This window comes from Ammospiza caudacuta, chromosome 2 (genome assembly GCF_027887145.1).
Source record: "Ammospiza caudacuta isolate bAmmCau1 chromosome 2, bAmmCau1.pri, whole genome shotgun sequence".
NCBI classification, from domain to species: Eukaryota; Metazoa; Chordata; class Aves; order Passeriformes; family Passerellidae; genus Ammospiza; species Ammospiza caudacuta.
The window spans coordinates 119,826,649-119,845,390 of record NC_080594.1 but is presented as its reverse complement, the minus strand read 5'-3'; the positions used below and the strand labels follow the sequence as shown (position 1 = coordinate 119,845,390).

Below are 18,742 nucleotides of genomic sequence, written 5' to 3'. Positions count from 1 at the left end.
GCAATGGGGACTTTTTTATCCAATGACACAAAACCACCCAAACCCATGGAGAAGGAGGGGAAGGAGGAGGAGGAGGAGAAGGAGAAGGAGAAGGAGAAGGAGAAGGAGAAGGAAAAGGAGAAGGAGAAGGAGATGGAGGAGGAGGAGGAGGAGGAGAGGGAGCAGCCTCCACCCCAAAACCTCCATCTTGCTTTCTGTCTATTCCTGTATTCTAAACCCTTGAACTCTGAGTTTCCCACCCTGTGATATCACACACTTCTGTCCAAACTCCACACTCACAATCCCAGCTCTGTCATTCCATTCTGGAAGCTTCTCCAGGCCCTCAGGTCAGTGCAGTGTTCTCCGGGGGTCAGTGCCTGGCAGCACAGAAAGTCTGGAATTCTCAGCACCCAGAACTCCAACAGATCTGTTTGTGTTTGCCCGTTGAGCAAAGCCTGCCGTGCCCTTGACTTCCAAATTTTCTTTTTGATTGTCTGTGACTTGAAGAGAAAACTGATTTATTTCCCTGCTGAAACGCTCTGGTGGCTCAAGGAAAGGAATTCCCTTTCCCAATAAGGGCTTTTTCCTAAAACCTCTCCCAGCATCAAAACTTATTTAAATATTTCCTGTCCTAAACATCTTTTACTTGCATATGAATGCAATGAGTTATCCAGCCCGGTGAATGCAGCCACAGAGAATTCCAGAGCAGAGGCTTTTATCCCATTTCATCATCTCTGCTTTGGTTGGAAAGTTCGTTATTTTTTGTTTCAGATATTGTTTACTAGAAAAATTTATTGGAAAAAAATTATTAAAGAATTATTTATTGGCAAAATTTATTCCCTGTGAGGGAGGGGAGGCCCTGGCCCAGGTTTCCCAGGGAAGCTGTGAGCTCCTCATCCCTGGAAGTGCCCAAGGCCAGGTTGGCCAGGGCTGGGAGCAGCCTGGGAACGTGGAAGGTGCTGGAACAAGATGATCTTTGAGGTCCCTTCCAACCCGTTCCACGATTCCATCCATGAATGGAGAACTTAGGAGGAAAGAGAAATCTTAAATTCTTTCTTTATTCCCTAAAAGCTGAGGTGCTCTTGTCACTTCCCTTTTCCCATGGAGAGGGAATCATGTGGGATGATGGGACACCCTGTCCCAATCCTGGTCCTTTCCCTCCTCTAAGCAGACTCGCACCAGGCATTTCCAATTTTCCCATGGCTGATCCCAAATAAAAACTCAGCTTCAGAGTTCTGCTGTAACAAAATGCAATTAGGAGTTCAAACTCTTCCCAATATTCTCCTCAAGCTTTAATAAACAGCCATTAGATATTTTATATTCCACATTATAACTATTTGTTCTCCTTTCTCCTCACCTTTAATAAACAACTATTAGATATTTTATATTTCACTTTATAACTCTTCTCCTTTCTCCTCAAGCTTTAATAAACAGCCATTAGATATTTTATATTCCATATTATAACTATTTGTTCTCCTTTCTCCTCAAGCTTCAATAAACAGCCATTAGATATTTTATATTTCATTTTTTCAATTTTTTTTTCACTTTTTTCCCCACTCTTTCTTCTCCTCTCCTTTCTCCTAAACCTTTAATAAACAGCCATTAGACATTTTATATTTCTCATTACAACTCTTCTCCTCTCCTTTCTCCTCAGCTTTTAATAAACAGCCATTAGATATTTTATATTTCTCATTATAACTCTTTCTTCTCTTCTCTTCTCCTTTCTCCTCAAGCTTTAATAAACAGCCATTAGATATTTTATATTTCACTTTATAACTCTTTCTTCTCCTCTCCTTTTTTCTCAACACTTAATAAACAGCTATTAGATATTTTATATTTCACTTTTTCACTCTATTTTCCACTTTTTTTTTTACTCTTTCTTTTCCTCTCCTTTCTCCTCAACAGTTAATAAACAGCCATTTGATATTTTATATTTCACTTTATAACTTCTCCTCTCCTTTCTCCTCAGCCTTTAATAAACAGCCATTAGATATTTTATATTTAATTTACAATTATTTCTTCTTCTCTCATTTCTCCTCAACCTTTAATAAAAAGCTATTAGATATTTTATATTTCACATTATAACTATTTCTTCTCCTCAAGCTTTAATAAACAGCCATTAGATATTTTATATTTCACTTTATAACTTTTTCTTCTCCTTTCTCCTCAGGCTTTAATAAACAGCCATTTGATATTTTATATTTCACTTTTCCACTCTTTTTTCCCCTTTTTTTCACTCTTTCTTCTCCTTTCTCCTCAACATTTAATAAAAAGCTATTAGATATTTTATATTTCACAATATAACTATTTCTTCTCCTCAGGCTTTAATAAACAGCCATTTGATATTTTATATTTCACTTTTTCACTCTTTTTCCCACTTTTTTTCACTCTTTCTTCTCCTTTCTCCTCAGCTTTTAATACACAGCCATTAGATATTTTATATTTCTCATTATAACTCTTTCTTCTCTTCTCCTTTCTCCTCCAGCTTTAATAAACAGCCATTAGGTATTTTATATTTCACTTTTTCACTCAATTTTTAACTTTTTTTTTACTCTTTCTTTTCCTCTCCTTTCTCCTCAACCTTTAATAAACAGCTACTAGACATTTTATATTTCACTTTATAACTTCTCCTCTCCTTTCTCCTCAGCCTTTAATAAACAGCCATTAGATATTTTATATTTAATTTACAATTATTTCTTCTTCTCTCATTTCTCCTCAACCTTTAATAAAAAGCTATTAGATATTTTATATTTCACATTATAACTATTTCTTCTCCTCAAGCTTTATTAAATAGCCATTAGATATTTTATATTTCATTTTTTCAAAATTTTTTCACTTTTTTTTCACTCTTTCTTCTCCTCTCCTTTCTCCTCAACCTTTAATAAACAGCTCCTAGACATTTTATATTTCACTTTATAACTCTTTCTTCTCCTCTCCCTTCTCTTTAACCTTTAATAAACAGCCATTAGATATTTTATATTTCACTTTATAACCCTTCTCTTCTCTTTTCTCCCCAAGCTGTAATAAACAGCCATTTGATATTTTATATTTTACTTTATAACTCTTCTCTTCCCCTTTCTCTTCAACATTTAATAAAAAGCTATTAGATAGTTTATATTTCACATTATAACTTTCTTTTCCTCAGCCTTTAATAAACAGCCATTAGATATTTTATATTCCACATTATAACTATTTGTTCTCCTTTCTCCTCAACCTATAATAAACAGCCATTTGATATTTTATTTTTTACTTTATAACTCTTTCTTCTCCTCTCTCAAGCTTTAATAAACATCCATTAGATATTTTATATTTCACCTTTTCACTTTTTTTCGCTTTTTTTTCACTCTTTCTTCTCCTTTCTCCTCAACCTTTAATAAAAAGCTATTAGATATTTTATATTTCACAATATAACTATTTCTTCTCCTCAAGCTTTAATAAACAGCCATTAGATATTTTATATTTCACTTTATAACTTTTTCTTCTCCTTTCTCCTCAGGCTTTAATAAACAGCCATTTGATATTTTATATTTCACTTTTCCACTCTTTTTTCCCCTTTTTTTCACTCTTTCTTCTCCTTTCTCCTCAACATTTAATAAAAAGCTATTAGATATTTTATATTTCACAATATAACTATTTCTTCTCCTCAGGCTTTAATAAACAGCCATTTGATATTTTATATTTCACTTTTTCACTCTTTTTCCCACTTTTTTTCACTCTTTCTTCTCCTTTCTCCTCAGCTTTTAATACACAGCCATTAGATATTTTATATTTCTCATTATAACTCTTTCTTCTCTTCTCCTTTCTCCTCCAGCTTTAATAAACAGCCATTAGGTATTTTATATTTCACTTTTTCACTCAATTTTTAACTTTTTTTTTACTCTTTCTTTTCCTCTCCTTTCTCCTCAACCTTTAATAAACAGCTACTAGACATTTTATATTTCACTTTATAACTCTTTCTTCTCCTCTCCTTTTTTCTCAACATTTAATAAACAACCATTTGATATTTTATATTTCTCATTATAACTCTTTGTTCTCCTTTCTCCTCAAGCTTTAATAAACAGCCATTTGATATTTTATTTTTTACTTTATAACTCTTTCTTCTCCTCTCTCAAGTTGTAATAAACATCCATTAGATATTTTATATTTCACTTTTTCACTTTTTTTTTAACTTTTCTTCCCACTTTTTCTTCTCCTCTCCTTTCTCCTCAGCCTTTAATAAACAGCCATTAGACATTTTATATTTCACTTTATAACTATTTCTTCTCCTCAGGCTTTAATAAACAGCCATTTGATATTTTATATTTCACTTTTTCACTCTTTTTTCCCTTTTTTTTTTTCACTTTTTCCTCTCCTATCTCCTCAACATTTAATAAACAGCCATTGGATATTTTCTATTTCACTTTATAACTCTTTCTCCTCCTCTCCTCTCTCCCCAGGCTCTGCAGAGTAACCTGAAGTATTCTCTGCTGCCCAGAAGATTGATCATCAGTAAAAGATTGTCCCAGTGCTTGCACCCAGCCCTGCCCAGTGGGGTGCACTTAAAGGCTTTAGAAACCTATGAAATAATCTTTAAAATCATTGGCACAAAATGGCTTGCCAAGGATTTATTCCTGTACAGGTAATTTGAATTTTTTTTTCCTACGGCACAAAAGGGCTCACTGAGAATCCTTTTTGTACATGTCATTTTAATTTATTTTTTTTAAGGTATAACCACCAATTAACTCTCATTTTGTCTTTTTTTTTAATTAAAGCTCTGGTTTGTTCCCTCTGCTGGCAAATGCAGCCATGTCAGTGAGACCTGTTCTCCTGGGCTTGTATGAGAAATATTTTCTCCCTCTCCAAAAATCCCTCCTGCCTGGTCTCCAGGCCTTTGTCATTGGGCTGCTGCCTGGCCTGGAAGAAGGATCAGAAATTTATGACAGGTAATATTAATTATTCCATATTCATTGAAGCAATATCCACTGTTTGATTTTCTAGGGAGTTCTCAAAAAAATTCTATCAGATTTCTATAAACAAAAGAGCTTCTAAAAGGGGATGAAGGGTGGGACCTGGAAAAATGCTGAAATAAAAAATCCCTTTCCTCTCTGTTTTCATCCCAGGAGGAGGAGAAAAGAGGAAAAGGAGGGTTAAAAATAGAAATGCTCAGAAAAAAATAAAAAAATTCTTAAAGCTCCTCTGACTCCTAAATAATTCACCTGTCTCCCAAACCACTGCTCTGGAGATAAATTCTGTTTGAATTCTGTAACATGAGGGAGCAGCTGAATTCTGTCCAATATTTCTGTATAATCTGGCAAAAATATGGAGCAGGGAATTAATGGGAATTAAAAATTAAATTCCAAGATCTGACCTCTGGTTTTACACCTTTCCCCCCATTTTTCATGGCATTATTTTCCTCTTTGAACAAACAGGATCTGACATGTATTTCATAAATCTTGGAATATATTTATGTTAAAATTAATTTAATGGGGGTTTTTTGTGAAATACCAATTTACATGAGGAACTTTTGTTTACTCATTGCAATGATTCTGTGCAAGAATATCTTGTCAGAAGCTGTGTTAGGTTAATTTTCAATTCTTTTTCATGAGAGGTTCTCCGCTGAGTGTTTTCAGAACATTCAATATTGAGAACTAAAATTAATCCATCTCCTGCTGTTCCTGAAAGAGAACAAAGTGCTGAGGTTGTGCTTCAGCCCAGACACCATTTCCAGCTCCAAATTTCCCTGACTTTGTGCACTCACACAGAAAATGGCAGAGGAAAACTGCTTTGAGGGATTTTTTATAAAGAAATGGGAAAAAATCCATCACACTGGGAGGTGTTTCCTCTTCTGAGCTGGGATTTTCCTCTTTTGTCAACCTTGCATTCCTCATGTGAGGTTTTAATTCCTCCTTTATGGTAAAATACCAAAGTGCTCCAGAGCAGGGACTGTGCTGCAGCCCCAGGATTTTCTGTGGGATGGTCTGGAATTCATTCCAGGGTGTCCTGTGTGCAATTTGTTGTTTTATCTCATGGAACCCTGGAATGGTTTGGGTTGGAGGGACCTCAGATCCCATCCAGTGCCACCCCTGCCATGGCAGGGACACCTCCCACTGTCCCAGGCTGCTCCAGGTCCTCTCCAGCCTGGCCTTGGGCACTGCCAGGGATCCAGGGAATTTCACATCTCTTGTTTTTCTTCATCCAGTGCCTTAAAAATTGACCCTGTTGGTTTCAAAGTAGGAATTTTTAGGATTTTTTAGGATAACCTCCAGCTCCCAGACTGATAAAATTGCCTTTCAGATTTTAATACCTGCTTAAATGACTTCCAATTTAGCTTTTCACACCTCTGGCAATCAAAATTCTGCAATCACAGGTGCTGCAGTTGTTTGGTCAGAGCTGAATATTTGCAGATATTTCCTGGAGAACTTTCCAGTGTGTGAACAGCGACTTTGTTTTAATGATAAAGAATTCAGTGGGTTTGATTTTTTTGTACAATGAGATTCATCCATCACCACCTGGGATAGGGGAAGGTTCCCTGCCTGTGGTAGGGGGTGGAATGAGATAATTTTTGGGTCCCTTCCAACCCCAAGATTCTGCGATAAAGGGAAATATTGACAACACAAAGCTGCAAAACATCAAATAAATGATATAAACTCTATATAATTCCATTTCTGTGTATAAAATCAGCTAACAAAGGGTTTTTTTCTCTGCCTGGGTACAGAACAGATGCTCTGCTGGTGAAGCTGTCCCTGCTGATGGGCCAGGAGGTGTTTTATGGAGCCCTCTGGGGCAGTGTCCTGGGCAGCCCTTCCATCAGGCTCCCTGCTTCCCTCTTCGTTGTCAGCCACATCAACAGGGAGCTCTCTGGCAAACAGCAGAAATTCATGCTTGGCACTGATTATAAACTCACTGTAAGTTCATTTTACACCCTTGTGTGGGTTTGGAAAGCCAGGGGTCTGCTAAGGAAGGCAGGAGTCTCATTTGAAATGGAAAATGTAAACCCTCTCCTCCAAATTATTGTAATTTTGAAATTAAGGGGCTCTCAGGTAAAGATATGGGAATAGGAATAACAGTTTTTTATTAGGGAAAAAATTAAAAGAAAACAGAAAAATGCAGTAATGCAAAGCAGCAATGCCAGAGTGAGAACAGGCCCTGACGCGCTGTGGGTCAGGGTGGTGGCAGCAGTGCCATTAAATTATTATAATTTTGAAATTAAGGGGCTCTCAGGCAAAAATATGGGAATGGGAATAACAGTTCTTTACTAGGAATAAAAAAACAAATAAAGATAAAAATAAGAATGCAGCAATACACAACAAACCACTGCCAGAGGGAGAGCAGTCCCTGCCCCCTGTGTGCCAGGGCGGTGTCCCAGCCCCATGCCAGGGGGCTCAGCCCTCCTGCAGTGCCAGCTGTGGCTCTGCTGCAGCAGGGATCCTGCACAAGGGGGGAGTTTTCCTCTGCAGCTCCAGGGGAAGAGGCAGCTGCTCCTCTGGCAATGCAGGGGGCAAAGGCTGCTCTGCTGTCCCAGCACCTCAGATTGGATCCAGGCAGGAATGCTTGGCTCCTCCCCTGGGCGGAGCATCTCCCCATGGGATGCTGGGATTGGATCAGCCCTGCAGGGACACTCAGTGGCCGTGGACAGCAGAGATCTCCTGCAGGGAGGGTTGGCTGTGGGAGAGAGAAAGGAAAAACTGCCCAGGAACAGCAGAGAACTGCCCCAGCTCTGACAGATGGGAACAGAGCACACACCTTCAGCCACATCTTGTAACCTAAGACAACCCCATAACCCCAGCCTTGTCTGGATTAAATTAGGATGCCATGCAATTAAAAATACTTTGAGACTGAAAGGTCCATGCTCTGAAATTGCTCCATCCATTTCATTTGAAGAGCAGCTTTTCTGGTTTTCAGTGTTTAATGTGCAGTTCTCAAAGTGTTTGCTGTTCTGAGGTTTTCTCTTTTTATTTTTCCAGTGAAATGGAAATCTTCTGTAGGGAGTAATTTGTGTTGAGTGATGGAATAAGTGTAAGGCTAATTAGAGTAATATCTGCATTTTGGGAGGTTTCGCATCTTGTAACTTTGGGACATTCTGTACTCTTACAAACCCAATATTAACAATTCTCTTAAAAGCCACAAAAATTTGTTTTAACTCACTTTGGGTGCAGGAGTTAAATTGTAATTATCCTCTGACTTAAACAAGATATTGTTCATAGGTAGCCAAATTTCCTTCCTTCCTTCCTTCCTTCCTTCCTTCCTTCCTTCCTTCCTTCCTTCCTTCCTTCCTTCCTTCCTTCCTTCCGCCACTTCCTTCCTTCCGCCACTTCCTTCCGCCACTTCCTTCCGCCACTTCCTTCCGCCACTTCCTTCCTTCCGCCACTTCCTTCCGCCACTTCCTTCCTTCCTTCCGCCACTTCCTTCCTTCCTTCCGCCACTTCCTTCCTTCCTTCCTTCCTTCCTTCCTTCCTTCCTTCCTTCCTTCCTTCCTTCCTTCCTTCCTTCCTTCCTTCCTTCCTTCCGCCACTTCCTTCCTTCCTTCCTTCCGCCACTTCCTTCCTTCCTTCCGCCACTTCCTTCCTTCCTTCCTTCCTTCCTTCCTTCCTTCCTTCCTTCCTTCCTTCCTTCCGCCACTTCCTTCCTTCCTTCCGCCACTTCCTTCCTTCCGCCACTTCCTTCCTTCCGCCACTTCCTTCCTTCCTTCCGCCACTTCCTTCCGCCACTTCCTTCCGCCACTTCCTTCCTTCCTTCCGCCACTTCCTTCCTTCCTTCCTTCCTTCCTTCCTTCCTTCCTTCCTTCCTTCCTTCCTTCCTTCCTTCCTTCCTTCCTTCCGCCACTTCCTTCCTTCCTTCCGCCACTTCCTTCCTTCCTTCCGCCACTTCCTTCCTTCCGCCACTTCCTTCCTTTCTTCCGCCACTTCCTTCCTTCCTTCCTTCCGCCACTTCCTTCCTTCCTTCCTTCCTTCCTTCCTTCCGCCACTTCCTTCCTTCCTTCCGCCACTTCCTTCCTTCCTTCCGCCACTTCCTTCCTTCCGCCACTTCCTTCCTTTCTTCCGCCACTTCCTTCCTTCCTTCCGCCACTTCCTTCCGCCACTTCCTTCCTTCCTTCCTTCCTTCCTTCCCTCCTTCCTTTGAAATTTCCTTAATTTGATGGTAAAATCAAATTAAACGTTGTGTTTTCCTTTTCCAGATAAAGTCTTTGTGTGTGTCAGTGCTGGATTCCAATGTCCTGGTGCAGAGGAACACTCTGGAAGCAATCCTCTTCTTTTTCCCATTTTATACAGCTTTGGTAAGGGATTTTGGGATTTTTGGGATTTTCCCATGGAAGGCGTGTTCTGTGCAAGCAGCCCAGGTCCCACCTCTGCTATTGCCAAATGGCTGAATTTTGAACCTTCAAAATCCCTGAATTTTGAGATTTCTAGTGCCCCATCAATTTAAGGAGTGGAGGAGCCTCTGCTGCTTCTCAGAGTCTTCCAGGTTCCAAGGCTGAAGCAATGATTTCACAGGGGCTTTTGGGGGATGTTTAGGATGTGCTTGAACTATTCAGGCCTGAATGGTTCATGTGGAAAACATTTGGAGTTTATTCAAGTAGGATTTTAGAATTTAGAATTGTCCACATTAAGTTATTTCTGGTAAAGACTAGGAGAGAAAATCTTACTTAAAACCAAAGTTATTCCCACTGTTTCCTCACCTCACTGTAAGACAGTGTTTGGGATGGAGAGGAGAAGCTTTGGGCTGAGCTCAGGGTGGCCTTGCAGGGCCTGGAGGAGCCCCAGGAAAGCTGGAGAGAGACAATTGCCAGGGGATGCAGGGACAGCACACAGGGAATGGCTTCAAACTGAAAGATTGTAGGGTTAGGTGGGATATTGGGGGAAAAAATTCATCTCTGAGAGGGTGGGGAGAGGCTGGGATGGAATTCCCAGAGCAGCTGTGGCTGCCCCTGGATCCTTGGCAGTGCCAAGGCCAGGCTGGACACTGGGGCTGGAGCAGCCTGGGACAGTGGGAGGTGTCCCTGCCATGGCAGGGGTGGCGCTGGGTGGGATTTAAGGTCCCTCTCATTCTGTGACTCCATGAACCCACTTTGAGATTGTGTCACATTTCTTTATTGATGACAAGGACGAGGGTGTTGAGCCTTTCATTAGTAAATCTGCTGACCACACTAAGCTGGGAGCTGTGTCCATCTGTTGGAGGGTAGGAGGGCTCTGCAGAGAGACCTGGAATGGTTGGATGGATAGACAGAATCAAACAGGATGAAGTTTAATAAGTCCAAGTGTTAAGTCCTGCATTCTGGCCACAAGAACCCCCTGCAATGCCAGAGGCTGGGGATGGTGTGGCTGGGCAGTGCCCGGGCATAAAGGGACCTGGGGGCACTGACTGACCATGAGCCAGCAGTGAGCCCTGGGGGCCAAGGAGGGATGGCTCCTGGCCTGGATCAGGAATGGAGTGGCAGCAGGAGCAGGGAGGCCATTCTGTCCCTGGCTGTCCCTGTGTCTGTCCCTGTGTCTGTCCCTGTGTCTGTCCCTGCCTGTCCCTGTGTCTGTCCCTGTGTCTGTCCCTGGCTGTCCCAGGAGCAGGGAGCTCATTCTGCCCCTGCTCTGGGCACTGCTGAGGGCACACCTGGAGTCTGTGCCCAGCTCTGGCCCCTCAGTTTGGGAAGGGCCTTGGGACACTGAGCACATCCAGAGGGGACAACGAGGCTGGAGAGGGGCTGGGAACACAAACCCTGTGAGGAAGCCCTGAGGGAGCTGGGGGTGCTCAGCCTGCAGAAAAGGAGACTCAGGGCTGCCCCCATCACTCTGCACAGCTCCTGAAAGGTGCCTGTGCTCACCTGGGGCTGGGCTCTTGCTCCAGCAGCACTGACACACCCAGAGCACACAGCCTCGAGCTGCACCAGGGGAAATACAGGCTGGAGAGCAGGGAAAAGGTTTTTGCAGCCAGGGTGAGAAAGTTCTGGAATGGCTGCCCGGGGAGGTGGTGGAGTCCCCATGCCTGGGTGTGTTTAACAAAGCCTGGATGTGGCACTGGGGGCCAGGGTTCAGTTGGGGCTGGGTTGGACTCGATGGTCTGGAGGTCTCTTCCAACCTGGTCATTCTGTGATCCTGTGAATTCTTGATATTTTTAGCTCACAAACCATTTTTCTGTTGATGCTTTGTTCCCTTTTCCCCAAAACATTTTTATTCCCAGTTCAAAACCCAGCCCATCACCACTTTAACTCCTTTCAGTGCTCACCAACAGCTGAACAATCTTTCTTTTCCACCCCAGGACTGCAAGGAAAGCACCATCCTGCTCAGAAGGGCTGATCTGGTTTATATCCTGTCTGCAGCCACTCAGACCCTGCTGAGGAGAGACATGTCCCTCAACAGGAGATTGTATGCCTGGCTGCTAGGTACTGTGCCAAATCCAGAGATTTTCAATATTCTGCATACTTTGGAGCAAAAATAAATCAGTGTTTAAAATTTAAATACACTTCTTTAGCTGTTAATGAATTATGATAAAGTGGTGTTTATTTGCCATTTATTAAGTGCCTTAATACAATTAAATATTTGATGAACAGGGCTTTTCTTTAGGGGTGAATTTATTTCTCTCTGAATCTCAGGGCATCTGATAAATTCTGGTCCATCCTCAGCTTGTTCAGTGAACTAAAAGGACTAAAAGTTACTATTTTAACCTTTTTTTTCTGGAAGAAATAGTGATTCCCAGTCTATTTGGCCTTGGTTTTGATTTATGTGTTGTGTTCAACATCTGGATGCCCTCAAATTGGGACTGTGGGCTGTTGAAATGCCAAAGATTGAAAACACAGAGTAAATTCAATATAAACCCCTCAGTGCTCTGTGCTGCTTTCTGAGCTCCTCCTGCCTCTGTTTTCTTGTAGGTTCTGATATTAAAGGTGGCACTTTTGCTCCAGACTCCAGCACTTCTGAAGACCATGCTGTTTATTTCTTTGGAAAATACTCTAAAGATCTTTTGGTTGAGGTTGGTGTTCATTTAATACAGATATATTCCAAATAAATTCATGATCCTTGCAATTTTAGCTCAAACTGTGTCCAGAATTATTCTCAATTTTTGGTTTGTCCTCCCCTCTCTGTCCCTGTGGTTACATTTCCATCTGTGCTGTTTTTATCCCAATATTGATTGGATTGCTTATGGAATTTAAGGAAACCAAAGGGAAGAATCTTGGCTGAATTACCTGAATTGTTTACAATAATTTTAAACTACCTGAATTATTTAAAAATGTTTCTCTGGCTAAGATCAGCCTTTGAGTAGAGATGATGGGAAGTTGGAATTGATTTGTTTACCCTGGATGGAAAATTAGAGTTCATTTGTAGTCAGTCCTAAACAAAATCAAATTTAGCAACACTTCAGCCCTTATTAAGATGACAATCTGTCTCTGATGGATAACATTGTGATAACATTGTGATGTTTTCCTTTTCCTAGAGTTTGATTGTGATTCTGCATCAGAAATTCCCAGAGGCTGACCCAGAGGAGCAGCACCAGGCTTATCTCAAACCCTTCCGGATCCTTATCAGCCTTCTGGACAAACCTGAAATAGGTGAAGTGTTCATCCCAAACCTGAGCAGGACTTAACAAAACCCTGCCCAACCCCAATCCTGTGGGTGTGGGAGTGTTCAGGAGGCTGTTCCTTGCCTTGGCCTTGCTCTGGAACAAATTCCCAGGTTTGGGAATTCCCACAGAGCCCTGCAGAGCATGGATGGGTCCCAGGGAGGGAAATGCAAATCTGTGCCCTCCTGTAGGGTCAGCACAGCCCAGGCTGAGGGTTCTGCCAAGCCCAACCCTACAGGCTGGGACAGAGAGTCCTGAGAGCTGCTCAGGCAGGAAAAGGCCCTGGGGGTGCTGTGACAGGGGCTGGACACGAGCCCAGGGGTGCCCAGGGGGGCAGGAGGCCCCTGGCAGCTGGGCTGGATGGGGAATTGTGTGTGCAGCAGGAGCAGGGCAGGGATTGTCCCTCTGTGCTGCGGCCCCTCCAGGGCTGGGCCCAGTTCTGCTCCTGCAGGAGAGCCCTGGAGGGGCTGGAGCGTGTCCAGGGCAGGGTTTGGAAAACTCCTGAGGGAGCTGGAAGGGGCTGCAGAATCCCTGAGGAGATGGAAGGGGCTGCAGAATCCCTGAGGAGCTGGAAGGGGCTGCAGAATCCCTGAGGAGCTGGAAGGGGCTGCAGAATCCCTGAGGGAGCTGGAAGGGGCTGCAGAATCCCTGAGGAGCTGGAAGGGGCTGGGGCTGGAGCAAAGGAGGCTCAGGGGCCCTCGTGGCTCTGCACAAGTCCCTGCCAGGAGGGCACAGCCGGGGGGGTCGGGCTCTGCTGCCTGTCCCAAGGGAAAGGAGGAGAGGAAATGGCCTCAGATGGCACCAGGGCAGGCTCAGGTTGGAGATTGGCACAGAAAATTTCCCTGGCAGAGTGGTCAGGCCTTGCCTGAGCTGCCCAGGGAGGTTTGGAGCCACTGAATTGTCCCCGAGCAGTCTGGATGTGGCCCTGGGGACAGGGATTGGGGTGAGGGCACTGGGTGATCCTGAAGGGCTCCTCCAGCCTTGATAATTCTGGGGTTCTGAGCCTTGAGCTGGCATCTGAGGGCACTTTAAAGTAGCATTTCCACCCTTGTGTCAGTATTGAGCTCCATTTGTTCCTTGGCTGGATCTGCCCTTCCCTCTCTATGTCTGTCCATGCAGCACCAGCAGGATCAGACTCTGCCCTTCCTTATTTCAAGGGCAAATTCACTTTTCTGCGCTAAAGAATCAAACCAAAGTGACTTGACAAATTTTTTAAAATATTTTGGGTGGGGAGTGATGTCACCAAAGAGATTGTTTCTGTTAGAAATGTATTGATTAATCTAATTCAGAAAATAAATGAGGGACATTGCCCTGCTGGATGTGTTGCTTGGCTGCCTGACAATGTGCATTAATCCAAAGTACAAATAAAGGGATCATAAATCCCTTTTAAACCAGGGATATTCAGCTAAACTGCATTATCCTCTTTAATCTTCCCAGTCAGAACATAAAGTTTGACTTCTTGAGCCTTAAGCCATTAAGACTTCCACTCTCTTTAGAAATGGATTTAACAATGTAAAAATTATTTAAAGGTATCAAATCAAACATAACAAACTTTGACCTTTTCTGCTATTCTTAGTCACTTTAACTTTTATATTTTCATTTTTAAAAGCATTCATTGCAATGTTTTATGCACTACTTTTATTTTTTTTTTCATTATTCCAAGTTTAGGGCACTGAAATTATTATTTCTTCCCCTCCTCTGTGGACAATTCCTGGATTTTTTCCCCCTTTCCTTGCAGGGCCACAGGTTGTTGGGGATCTGTTCCTGGAAGTTCTTAGAGCTTTTTATTCCTACTGCAAAGACACCCTGGGTTCTGATCTCAAACTCAGCTACAACCAAAGTGGCAACACCCTGGCAAGGTATGACAAATTCCCAGCTCTGAGCTGAAACTGCATCATTTTGTTTAAGTTTAATGGTTAAAATGAAGGAGTTTAATGAAGTTTTGGGTTGTAACAAAGGGACTTTCTGGCCAGAGGATGAAATTTTTTCTCTGGCTTCCCCTTTTCTCTACACACAATGAATTTCTCTTGGATTAGCAGAGAAAAAATGAAGTTTGCTGCATGTGATGGGTGTGGAGTAACCACAGTGACATCAGGCTGCTGACAGAGCTCAGCCTTGTGACTCCCATCATCTGAAAGATGCTCCAGCTCCAGAATGATTTAGCCTTTGATTAAAAAAAAAATTAAAAATCAACATCTTTTAGCTTGTAGAGAAAGGGGAAATGAGATTTTTGAGTCCATCAGCTCATGTGATGTGAATCCTCACTGACATCTCCTTTTCCTTTCCTTTTCTCTCCTTTTCAGTGCAATCAAAGAGAACAAAAATGCTTCAGAAATTGTCAAAACGGTGAATTTGTTGATCACATCCTTGAGCACTGATTTCCTCTGGGATTACCTGACCAAATGCTTTGAAGATTGTTTCAGGTGTTTATGTTGTGCTCTCAAAAATGCCATTTCAGAGCTGTCTGTACAGGATAATAATATTTACTGCAGCTTTTAAGGGCCATCACACATGGTAGAAGCAGCCAGGTCTGTAAGTTGTGTCCACAAATAATTCAGGAGTGCAGCCAGGTTAGATGGGAATTTCAATCTGGGAACAAAAAAAATTCCTTTAAAATCAACAGAAGAAGGAAAAAGGGTTGGGAGGGGAGGTGGAGAGGTCTTTATAGAAGAAAAATTAAGATACTAAAGGGGCTTTAGGGTCTCTTCCAACCCTCTGATTAGATAATATCTCTCTTTTTGTCATTTTCTAACTCTAAGAAAAAAGATTCTGCAATCTGAAAATTAGCAGTTCATCATACCACACAGAGCTGAGGTTGTTTTGACAGAATATTTTCCCCTGGCCTGTTAGAAACCCTTTGCCTCCGAGCTGTTCAGTATTTTGTGCTGACTTTAACAAAGCTTTTTGCTTGTAACCAGAATTTTACCACAATAAAAAAACCCTTCCATAAGAGTGTTTCTTTCACTCCAGAAACAAATCCACGGGGATGAGGTATCCTCTGGAAAATGTGAGCGCTCCTCCCACCATTTCAGAGCTGTGCACTCTGCTGGTGTTCCTGCTGGATGTGATTCCTCTGGTAAGGCTGGGTTTGACAATCCCTCCCAGTGATGGATGAGATGGGATAACTCTTTAAACATTCCTTTTTTATTGCAGGAGCTCTACTCAGAAGTGCAGACTCAGTACCTGCCCCAGATGCTCAGTTACATGGTGCAGTCTCTCCTGGAAAACATGGAGGTCTTGGGGCTGCCAGAACTCACTCATGCCTTAAAAACCTGTTTCAAGGTGCTCAGCAAGGTGCAAATGCCTCCTTCCTACCTGGACACTGAGACTGGCAGTGGCAATGGGGTAGGTGACTTTCAACCCCTCAGAGAGGGGTGAAACCCTTTAAAAGTCTTGGTTTCAATGATTTTGGGACAGAATTTAAAATAATAAATCTCCTTCAGCTTTAATTACAATTGCACACGAAGGGAGCCACAGGAAAGGTGGAGAGAGACAATTTCAAAAAAATCCAATTTCAGAATTGGATGGAGAGAGACAATTTCCAAAAGATGGAGGGACAGGACACAGGGAATGGCTTCAAACTAAAAAGGAGTAGGGTTGGATGGGATACTGGGAATTATTAATTGTTCCCTGGGAGGGTGGAGAGGGCTGGGATGGAATTCCCAGAGAAACTGTGGCTGCTCATCCCTGGAAGTGTCCAAAGCCAGCTTGGAGCAGCTTTGGAGCAGCCTGGGACAGTGGGAGGTGTCCCTGCCATGGCAGGGGTGCCACTGGATCATTTTTTCCAACCCAAACCTATAATTCTATCAAATTCTTAAGTACAACAATAAAGATTTTTTGAAACTTCCCTTCTTTGGCTCCTTCCAGAGCACTCTGGTGCCTTGTTTCTCTCACTGGTCCTGGCCTGTTTGAATTATTTGTGGCACTGAAGGAGTTTATTCTTGTCAGCCCCTGAGAAGGATGGATCTAAATGGTTTTGGAAGCAGAATGCTTCCAAATAAAACTCCAATAAAAACTGGAGTGACCAAATGCAGCCCATCTTCATGGCTGGTTGGGTCTGCAGGGCTGGCAATGAACATTTCAGTGGAGCACAAAGGGGCATTGTTGGTGTGCAAAGGAGCACGAGCAAAAAATGGGGTACAGCAAGGCCAGGAGCACGGCCTGCCAAACGTGTATATTTATAATAAATAAATAAATAAATAAATAAATAAATAAATAAATAAATATAATATTTTATATAATACATTTATATATAATATAAAAATTACATATATATATATAATATAAAAATATACATTTTTATATAATACATTTATACAGATATTGGGTTTTAAAGGAAAATAATGGAACTGCTCTGGGGGGAATGGGTTTAAGGGAGCACATCCCTCTGTTTCATCAGTTATACAGATATTTATATATAATAAATATATATATGTATATATATTATATTTTATATAATACATTTATATATAATATAAAAATTACATATATATATATAATATAAAAATATACATTTTTATATAATACATTTATACAGATATTGGGTTTTAAAGGAAAATAATGGAGCTGCTCTGGGGAAATGGGTTTAAGGGAGCACATCCCTCTGATCAGTCAGTTATACAGATATTTATATATAATAAATATATATATAATATATTTTATATTTATACAGATATTGGGTTTTAAAGGAAAATAATGGAGCTGCTCTGGGGGAAGTGGGTTTAAGGGAGCACATCCCTCTGTTTGATCAGTCAGCTATACAGATATTTATATATAATAAATATATATATTATATATTTTATATAATATATTTATACAGATATTGGGTTTTAAAGGAAAATAATGGAGCTGCTCTGGGGAAAATGGGTTTAAGGGAGCACCCTCTGATCAGTCAGTTATACAGATATTTATATATAATAAATAGGTATATAATATATTTTATATGATATATTTATACAGATATTGGGTTTTAAAGGAAAATAACGGAGCTGCTCTGGGGGAAATGGGTTTAAGGGAGCACATCCCTCTGTTTGATCTGTCAGTTATACAGATATTTATATATAATAAATATATATATGTATTATATTTTATATGATATATTTATACAGATAATGGGTTTTAAAGGAAAATAATGGAGCTGCTCTGGGGGAAATGGGTTTAAGGGAGCACATCCCTCTGTTTGATGAGTCAATCGTGAGCTTTATAGAGACATTTATATATGATAAATATATATAATAGAAAAAAAGAAATATATATAATATAATTATTTATAAATAATAAAATATATATAATTATATATAATTATACAGACAGTTGGCTTTAAAAGGCAATGAATGGAGCTGTTTATAAACAGCCGTGATCCTGCAACTGGGAATCACAAACATCAGTTTTTCCTTTTTCTGTCCCTGCTGTTCCCCAAGCGAGTCCTCTGTTGGCAGTGCCCCATTAACCACGTCCCTGCTGCTGTTGCAGAGCCCGGTGCCAAAGGAAGAGGTGGGCACAGCCCTGGAGAGCAGAGCTGGGCTGCAGGAGGAGGAGGAGGAGCAGATGCCAGCGGGGACATCGTCTCCCTTCGCCACGCTCAAGTCAGAGGACAGCGGCATCGGCCTGAGCGCCTCCTCCCCAGAGCTGTGCCAGCACCTGGGGGTGCCCGCGGTCACCCTGGACAGAGACGACGTCTGGAAAAAAGGAGGGAGCATCCAGAAAACTCTGCACTGCATCCAGGAGCTGGTGGCCAAGTTTGCCAGCAAATACATTTTCGGGATGCAGCTCCAAGAAATGAGTCCTGAAGGGATTGCAGCGATAAATCTGAGTGGGAAGGAGAAAAAGGAGAATGGCTACAGGTTACCCGAGAGTGGCAACAAGAAGAAGAGTCCCTGGGATGGCAAACAAATCACTGTGCCCCAGGTGAAGCAAATGCTCTCAGAGCTGTTCTCAGCCAGGGGCTCACCCTTCAGGAGCAAGAATTCCACTGCTCTCCTCTCTGAACACAAAAAGGAGAAGGAGGAGGAGGAGGAGTGGGACCTGGAGCTGGTGCTGGGGCCCCTCAGAGGGGACTGCAAGGAAGCTTTCTCTGCAGCTTGTCACCTGCTGCTGGACTGCACCACATTCCCAGTGTACCTGTCTGAGGACGAGATGGAACACTTGTACCTCTCTCTGTTCCAGGGGCCTGGTAAGAACTTTCCTCTCCTGAGCATTTTTAGGATGCAAACAGTGAGAGCTTGGCTATTTTCAAGAC

General features: G+C 42.0%; 1 protein-coding gene across 2 annotated transcripts in view; it reads left to right on the top strand.

Moving 5' to 3' along the window:
- DOP1B (DOP1 leucine zipper like protein B) overlaps window positions 1–18,742 on the top strand; it is a 64,194-nt gene that overhangs the window by 19,304 nt on the left and 26,148 nt on the right. For both annotated transcript variants that reach the window (XM_058824842.1, XM_058824844.1), the window contains 12 exons: window positions 4,416–4,597; window positions 4,731–4,901; window positions 6,674–6,863; window positions 9,134–9,232; window positions 11,206–11,329; window positions 11,816–11,916; window positions 12,379–12,493; window positions 14,243–14,363; window positions 14,808–14,927; window positions 15,475–15,580; window positions 15,658–15,849; window positions 17,977–18,676. In XM_058824842.1, coding sequence (XP_058680825.1) covers window positions 4,416–4,597; window positions 4,731–4,901; window positions 6,674–6,863; window positions 9,134–9,232; window positions 11,206–11,329; window positions 11,816–11,916; window positions 12,379–12,493; window positions 14,243–14,363; window positions 14,808–14,927; window positions 15,475–15,580; window positions 15,658–15,849; window positions 17,977–18,676 — 2,221 coding nt within the window. The remainder of the gene's footprint in view (window positions 1–4,415; window positions 4,598–4,730; window positions 4,902–6,673; window positions 6,864–9,133; window positions 9,233–11,205; window positions 11,330–11,815; window positions 11,917–12,378; window positions 12,494–14,242; window positions 14,364–14,807; window positions 14,928–15,474; window positions 15,581–15,657; window positions 15,850–17,976; window positions 18,677–18,742) is intronic.